This window comes from Borostomias antarcticus, assembly GCF_949987555.1.
Source record: "Borostomias antarcticus genome assembly, chromosome: 19".
Lineage (NCBI taxonomy): Eukaryota > Metazoa > Chordata > Actinopteri > Stomiiformes > Stomiidae > Borostomias > Borostomias antarcticus.
Genome location: NC_140252.1, coordinates 15,801,534 through 15,809,685, shown reverse-complemented (window position 1 = coordinate 15,809,685; position 8,152 = coordinate 15,801,534). Strand labels below are relative to the sequence as shown.

The 8,152-nt window shown below is 50.1% G+C and overlaps 1 protein-coding gene across 2 annotated transcripts; it reads left to right on the top strand.

Moving 5' to 3' along the window:
• The first annotated feature begins 1,860 nt into the window (after positions 1 to 1,860).
• On the top strand, positions 1,861 to 8,152 carry LOC311321387 (BTB/POZ domain-containing protein 9-like). 2 transcript variants are annotated; one of them, XM_084453360.1, is made up of 11 exons: positions 1,861 to 1,992; positions 2,593 to 2,788; positions 3,685 to 4,048; positions 4,363 to 4,645; positions 5,648 to 5,873; positions 6,080 to 6,199; positions 6,462 to 6,571; positions 6,716 to 6,905; positions 7,060 to 7,167; positions 7,275 to 7,353; positions 7,937 to 8,152. In XM_084453360.1, the coding sequence occupies exons 2-11, from the start codon at positions 2,604 to 2,606 to the stop codon at positions 8,099 to 8,101; spliced, it is 1,830 nt and encodes a 609-aa protein (XP_084309486.1). In that variant the 5' UTR covers positions 1,861 to 1,992; positions 2,593 to 2,603; the 3' UTR covers positions 8,102 to 8,152. The 2 variants fall into 2 exon arrangements, with proteins under 2 accessions (XP_084309486.1, XP_084309485.1); XM_084453359.1 differs by having other exon boundaries at positions 1,874 to 2,006.

The following is an 8,152-nucleotide window of genomic DNA, read 5'->3' as shown; positions in this document are numbered from 1 at the left end:
GTGAAAGCGGCATAGCTATCTTTGCTATGTGGCGTGGTGGCCAAGTGGCAAGGCGTTGGTCTTGTAAACCAAATATCATGGGTTCAAGGCCCATCCATGCCTTCATATTGTGGAAGTGATTGATGCCTCCAGCTTCGATTGTACTCCCACACGGGCAGATGGAGACGCTGTCCACACAGAGTATATGGGAAATATAACCGATCCTTTAGAATCAGTTTGGGGAAACAAAGCTACATTTATAACATGCTTTGTGAGCCTCTTATGTTAACTCGTTTTTGTGTTGCCTATTCTATCACACTGACCACCAATAAATATGTTTGAAAATGTGTGAAAGAGGCTAAGTATTTCCATCTGTGTGGTGTGGTGGCCAAGTGGCAAGGCGGCGTCGGTCTTGTAAACCGAAGATCATGGGTTCAAGTCCCATCCATGTCTTCATACTGTGGAAGTGATTGATGCCCAATGCCTTTATACTGTGGAAGTAATTGATGCCTAAAGCTTCGGTTGTACTCCCACACGGGAAGATGAAGACGCTGTCCACACAGAGTATATGGGAAATATAACCAATCCTTTAGAATCAGTTTGGAGAAATAAAGCTACATTTGTAACATGCTTTGTGAGCCTCTTATGTTAACTCGTTTTTGTCTGGCCGATTCTATCACACCGACCACCAAAAATGTCTTAGAAACTGTGTGAATGTGGCATAGCTATCTCTACTATGTGGCGTGGTGGCCAAGTGGCAAGGCGTCGGTCTCGTAAACCGAAGATCATGGGTTCAAGTCCCATCCATGCCTTTATACTGTGGAAGTGATTGATGTCCAATGCCTTTATACTGTGGAAGTAATTGATGCCTCAAGCTTCGGTTGTGCTCCCACACGGACAGCTGCAGATGTAGACGCTGTCCACAGAGTATATGGGAAATATAACCAATCCTTTAGAATCAGTTTGGGGAAACAAAGCTACATTTGTAACATTCTTTGTGAGCCTCTTATGTTAACTCGTTTTTGTCTTGCCTATTCTATCACACTGACCACCAATAAATGTGTTTGAAAATGTGTGAAACTGGCTACGTGTTTCCAGCTTCCTGTGTGGCGTGGTGGCCAAGTGGCAAGGCGTCGGTCTCGTAAACCGAAGATCATGGGTTCAATCCCCATCCACGCCTTTATAGTGTAGATATGACACGGATGCAGGCACAAAGTTCAGTTTGAATGTGTTTGCTTTATCTGTTCTGGCGCTTTCTACAACATTGAGCACCCATATTAATATACACTGTGCCAATCAGCAGCTATGATTGGCGTGGTGGCCAAGTGGCAAGGTGTCTGTCTTGTCCTTTATACTGTGGAAGTTATAGTGATTGATTATAGTGATTGATGCCTCAAGCCTCGCTTATTCCCCCGAACGGACAGCTGCAGACGGTGTCCACGTGGAGTACAAGAAAAGTATAAAGGCTTAAGAATGACTTTGAGCACACAACGCTACATTTGTGACATGCACGAAGCAGCAGACGCTGTAGACGTCCAGGGCGGACTGCACCAGTAGGGAGATCTCCTCGAATACCCGGTCGAAGCTGAAGCTGTAATGTTAGCTTTTCTGGGTGTTTCCCCGATGGGAGGAGGGAGGCAAAGCAAGGCAAGGAGGATGTAGGAGGAGTGTGTGCGTGTGCATGGACGAGCTGCGTACCATCCCGGAGCTCTTCTAGAAGAAGATGATGTGACCTGACTTATCGTCTTTCTAGAAGAGCTCCTGGGTCATGGCCCAGCCGTCTGGCGTTGCAGCACGCCCCTGCACCTCGCATCATCCATGCTCCTTCGCTGTTTTGTTTTGTAAGCGCATGCGCACTGCCTGCGAGTGACCCTACAGTAGCTAGCTATATGCATTTCTGCAGTTAGTTAATCCGTTCCAACCCCGTACGCTTGCTATTTCATTTTTGCTCGGACTCTTAACTGATCCGGTGTGTCGACTTGACGGGATCATACGAGATAACGTTACGCTCAAGTACGTTGGCTCAAGTAAGAAAATTGACTGCATCTAACGTTAGCTAGACTAGCTATAGCACTAGCGCTACTGCTAAAATGTCCCCCATCTAGCTTGATGCAGGTGCTATGCTGTACATTTGGCGCTTTCAACTAGCTTTTTAGTTAGTCACGTGACTCAAGTCTAGTTTAAATTGCCAACAACAATAACAGCAACAACAACTGCTCTGTCTAACCGTGTGACTGGATATTATAGTTAGTTACAGTAGCTCGCTTGCCCAGACGAGACGTGTAACATACTATACGAGGGACTCGTCAGAGATTAATTAGTGCGATTATTTGAACGTTACTAGTAATTAGCTAACTATATCTTGACACGTTTTGGACAATGCAAAGAACACGGGACTAGCGAGCTAACGTTATAGGTTAGCTAACGGAGGGGGGGGGTGTCCACCTGGGGTGTGTCAGGGGGGGGGTGTCCACCTGGGGTGTGTCAGGGGGGGGGTCCACCTGGGGTGTGTCAGTTGTTGTTGTCTCTGCGGTTGCTAGGCTGTTGTAGGGTATTTATAGCTATTATTTGGCGCTGTACAATCATGCTGAAATGTGTGTCACCTCTTCCCAGATGTGAGTAACATGAGTAACAGCCACCCACTACGACCGCTGACCTCGGCGTCAGAAATCGACCACTTGCACCTGCTTTCCGAGCACCTGGGCAGCCTGGTGTCCGGACAGGAGTACAGCGACGTCACCTTCCTGGTGGAGGGCAAACGGTTTCCGGTCCACCGCGTCATCCTCGCGTCACGATGCCAGTACTTCCGGTGAGTCTGTGCCCACGTTCTCTTCATTCCACGGTACAGATCAGGAGACAACATCTTCCAGAGTTTTCACTCTATGATTGTGCTATACTAGACGAATACACTAGAGCATGTGTAGTATATTTTTTATACTGTATTACATTAATCACATCTGTATAACTCATGTAGTCATCATTTTATTAGAATAATGAATAAACTTCACTTTAGTTTGAACTGTGTTAATGCAAGGCTCAACAGAGGGCATTTGTCTTTTGTTTCTGAGTCAGCATGACCTAAGTTCACCTCTGGAGTGAGTAGCCTACAGTCTTGTAACATGATCCTAGGAGGACACAGGAAGCTCCTAGGGTCCAGGGGGCAGAGCTCAGCTGATGCAAAGACCATTCAAGAAGACTAGTTGACCGTTTGTGATCATATTTGTGTTAAATGAACATTCTTTGTATGCAAATTTGATTCCTGGCTTGAAGCCAGTTTAAAAGCTGCAGCCCTTCTGTGTGAATTCAGTATTGCCTAGAGATTCGGCCCCTGTGTTAGGCATGCTCAATAAATTGTTGATTTGACGGTTTTGGCCTCCTTGAAGTTCTGTTCCACACGAAGATTATGCTTTTGAAATACACTGCACATGATCTCCTCCTGAGCTCTTTCAGGCTTAAGATTCAAGATTATTTTATTTGTAACATTTAATGTAGTGTACAGTCACAGTGAAATGTTGCTGCCGGCTCCACGATTATGCTACAGATAAACTCTAACACTCAATGCATACCCTCCACTTCTAAAGTCTGACCACCCTGCTCTCTCTCTCTCTGTGTACCTCCCTTTCTGTCTCTCTCTCTCTCTGTCTATCTCCCTCTCTCTGTCTACCTCTCTCCCTCTCTCTCTGTCTATCTCCCCCTCTCTCCCAGAGCCATGCTGTATAACGGCATGAAGGAGTCCCAGCCCCAGGCTGAGGTCTCCCTGGAGGACACCCAGGCCGAGGCCTTCTCCATGCTCCTGCAGTACCTGTACACGGGCCGGGCCAGCCTCAGCTCGGCCCGCGAGGAGGTGCTGCTGGACTTCCTGGGCCTGGCGCACCGCTACGGCCTCCAGCCGCTGGAGGACTCCACCTGCGAGTTCCTGCGCACGGCGCTCAGCACCCAGAACGTGTGTGTGGTGTACGATGTGGCCAGCCTGTACTGCCTGAGGGGCCTGGCCCAGGCCTGCCTCGCCTACATGGACCGGCAGGCCCCGGAAGTCCTGGCCTCCGACGGCTTCCTGTCCCTCTCCAAGGTAGGCCAGGGTCCTACCGAGGGTAGCACAGAATATGCTATTATCGTTTCGAATTCTCTTTAAGTGGCCTGTACCTCACAATGCTTTCCGAGCTGTGGTTAGATTGGCATTATTCATGAATCCTCTCTCTGCATCTCTCTTTCTCTTCCTCTCGCCCTCCCTCTCTCTTCCTTGCCCTCTCTCTCTCTATCCCTCCGGCTCTCTTCCTTGCCCTCTCTCACACCCTCTCTCTCTTCCTTGCCCTCTCTCTTCCTTGCTCTCTCTCTTCTTTCCCTTCCTCTCTCTTCCTGTCTCTCTCTCTTGTCCCCGTGCAGTCTTCCCTGCTTGCCGTGGTGCAGAGGGACTCCTTCGTCGCCAGCGAGCGGGACATCTTCCAGGCGCTCTGCCACTGGTGTCGCCGCAACGACAACGACCCAGCGGCGGCGGTGGCGGCGGCTCGGGAAGTGATGTCGGCGGTGCGCCTGCCCCTCATGAGCCTGGCGGAGATGCTGAACCTGGTGCGTCCCTCCGGTCTGCTCAGCGCCGACGACCTGCTGGACGCCATCCAGACGCGCTCCGAGAGCCGAGACATGGACCTCAGCTACCGCGGCATGCTCAGTCAGTCAAACTAACAAAATAAACATGTTTTTATTTGTCGTACAGCACACAATGTACGTGCCTTGTCTGTCTTCATCAGGGATGGACAGCATTGGCGATCTGTTCCGCTGCATGTTTGTCATATCGGGTTCTTTATGGGGGGGAACCCTTGCGAACACGGGGAGAACACGCAAACTCCACACAGAAATGCCCTGCACTTTCTTGCTGTGAAGCGATGGTGTAATGCAGTGTCATTGTCCTGCTCGAGGACACTTTGGCACACTGCCGGGAGCTGGGATCGAACCGGGGACCTTCCGATCCCCAGCCGGCCGCTCTACCTCCCGAGCTACTGTACTGTACGTGCCGCCTGGGTTCATATACTGTATATGACCATTTCACAGAATGTTTGTAATCAAAACAATAACACCACAGTTTACAGTGCAGTTTATGTGGACCAAGAGGTTGTCCTAGTGAACAAAAGTTCCATTGAAAGGGTGATACAACAGCTTAGACGGTTCTATGCAGTTTTAGAAGAGTTTAATTGTTTGGTAACTGTTTGTTTGAATGTCTAAGGTTCTACGAGACTAGACTCACAAGTCCGTCTCTAAGCGCTTCGCTCAACTAGAGTCTGAGGACCTTCTCCCAGCTTTCATTGCTAAAACTGTGGAAACAAATTAGAGAGTAAAAAAAACTGCATTGCAGAACCAATCCAAATATTTAGGGTGTAGGTTTGTTCAGGTTTGGACCAATCCATAGCAGTAAGTGTAGTCATGTGGGGGCCGTTCTGTCGATTATCTTGGATATAGAAATCCCCAGACTGGTTGGTAGGCGGAGATCTCAGTCTGGCATCGTGAGACTATATGAGACGGACGTTCCAAAACTATCATCTGGTCTGTTGTGTCCGCAACCAGCTTTCAACTCCCGGTACATAGTCAGGATTGGTCCGCGTCGCCGTCAGAGAGTAGTAGTCCCTAGGCCGGAAGAAAGCCTCATCCTCCCCTGGTTTGTATCCCCCACTCGCAGTCCTGGAGGAGAACATGGCCACCACGATGCACGGCGCCCAGGTGGTGAAGGGCGAGCTGAAGTCGGCGCTGCTGGACGGCGACACGCAGAGCTACGACCTGGACCACGGCTTCTCCCGGCACCCCATCGAGGAGGATGGCCACGCCCAGCCGGGCCTCCAGATCAAGCTGGGCCAGCCGTGCATCCTCAACCACGTACGCCTGCTGCTGTGGGACCGGGACAGCCGGTAGGTCGCCTGACCCGTTAGTGTCCAACGCCAGACGCCAAGGAAGGAAGGGGGGAGGTGGGGTTGGGTTGTGGAGGTGTTAGGAGGTACCCATGTTCCTACCAGGGTATGAGGGGCGTGGAGAAGGCGGTCTGGTTCCAGGTAGGCGGTAGGAGAGGAACACAGACCGGGCGCGTCATCCGCTCTGCTGCTGTCTCCGTGTCCAGGTCCTACTCCTACTACGTGGAGGTGTCCATGGACGAGCTGGACTGGGTGCGCGTGGTGGACCACTCCACGTTCCTCTGCCGATCCTGGCAGAGCCTCTTCTTTCCGGCGCGCGTTTGCAGGTACACACTCGACACCTTGAGACCGCTCAACGCTGTACGGTGCATCCAATAATGAATGAGTTCTGGCGCCTTACCACACCTTCTGGGTCCCCGTTGTCTGTGGTTGAGATGAGCTACCCTTTCCCATTCTAGTGTCTCCAATTTAAAGTGCATTTAGCATCTGGATAAGAAGATACATGTGAATGCAAGCCATTATTACTGTGTTATTAGTGAGTAAATAGTAGTATTTGATGAGCTGCTGTGTGTGTGTTTGGGCGTGCAGGTATGTGCGTGTGGTCGGGACGCACAACACGGTCAACAAGGTTTTCCACCTGGTGGCCTTCGAGTGCATGTTCACGCAGCGCCCCCACACGCTGGAGAAAGGGCTCCTGGGTAAGGACGTCAACGATAAACCTCCGCGCCGGCGGTTTTTAGCCCACTCAGGATTTCTGGGCTGCGCTCCTTTATCTCTTCTGAGGCTGTCCCACCTCTTCTCCCCCTCCTTCCTCTCCTTTGACCAATCGCCCACCCCGCTAGTCCCCAGTGAGAACGTGGCCACCATCGCGAGCGGGGCCAGCGTGATCGAGGGCGTTAGTCGCTGCCGGAACGCGCTGCTGAACGGGGACACGTCCAGCTATGACTGGGACTCCGGCTACACCTGTCACCAGCTGGGCTCCGGCGCCATCGTCATCCAGCTGGCGCAGCCCTTTATGGTGGGCTCTGTCAGGTACAGAACCCCCCCCCCCCACCACACACACACACACACTACCACCAGCATGGAGCTACCCTCTTAATATTATAATTTTTACCATCATTCCTTCTCTATAACACCCTGGTTATTAGTATTGTGTGTGTGTGTGTGTGCGTGTGTTTCTGGACAGGCTGCTTCTCTGGGACTGTGACGACCGCAGCTACAGTTATTACATCCAGCTCTCCAACGACCAGCAGCACTGGACCAAGGTGGTGGACCGTGCCACAGTGGCCTGCAGGTGAGACCTAGTGGTCAGAACCTAGTGTTCGTAATAATAACTAGCACCTTGGTCTGACTGTGATTGTGTGTGTGTGTGTGTGTGTGTGTGTCCATCTCCCTGGGAAGATCCTGGCAGACGCTGGTCTTCGACCCACAGCCGGCTGTCTTCATCCGCATCGTGGGAACTCACAACACGGCCAATGAGGTGAGGCGAAACGAGCAGGTCCCAACATATGTCCAATCACGTCGCAGCTGAGCAACACGGCAAACAAAATCTTTCTGTCAATGTCTCACTTTGTCTCTCTCTGTCTCAAGTCAAGTCAGGAAGCATTATTGGCATGACATTTGAAAATAAAACATGTTGCCAAAGCAGAAATACATTAATATAAATAATGAATTAAACAATAAATAATTAGATGTATACAGAAAAAATATATATAAAAATGAATCATATACAGTATATAGAGAAAGTCTGTGTAATCTTACTTTGAAACGGATCTAGCTTTGTGGCATGCAGTTAAAAATTTCCCTGCCAATTTTGGCTAGCAGGTCATCTGGAAGGGTGAAGAAATTGGGTATTTTTGGTTGAATTTGGGGAAGAATTCATCTCTAATTTCTTTATATTTTTAACATTTTTGAGAAAATGCTTTTGTCTCAATTTCTCCAGTTCCACATTGGATGCAAAGTCATTTGGTTCTTTCCAACTATTTAATTTTATGGCGACCAGTTTCAGTTTCAGGTTTATGCTGTCTCTGTCTGTCTCTCTCTCTGTCTCTCCCTCCCTCCAGGTGTTTCATTGCGTCAATGTTGAGTGTCCTGCCCAGCTGGACATAGAGGTTAAAGAAGGCAGCCCAGGACCTAACTTGCCCGGCTCAGACTCCAAGTCCCAGCATGCTCAGCCTATAGAGCTGCCTCCCAGGCCCTCCTCCTCCTCACATGCCCAGTCACACTGACAGGGCTGGTTAAACTGCCTGTGGATTTCCTCAGGCTTTTAAAGAGGACAC

What these genes read in the sequence shown, in the direction of transcription:
- LOC311321387 (XM_084453360.1), top strand. Translation starts at nt 2,604, where the DNA reads ATGAGTAACAGCCACCCACTACGACCGCTGACCTCGGCGTCAGAAATC. An exon ending in GCTTCCTGTCCCTCTCCAAG is followed by an intron (nt 4,049 to 4,362) that starts GTAGGCCAGGGT and finishes GTCCCCGTGCAG; the next exon opens with TCTTCCCTGCTTGCCGTGGT. An exon ending in CGTGCCACAGTGGCCTGCAG is followed by an intron (nt 7,168 to 7,274) that starts GTGAGACCTAGT and finishes CTCCCTGGGAAG; the next exon opens with ATCCTGGCAGACGCTGGTCT.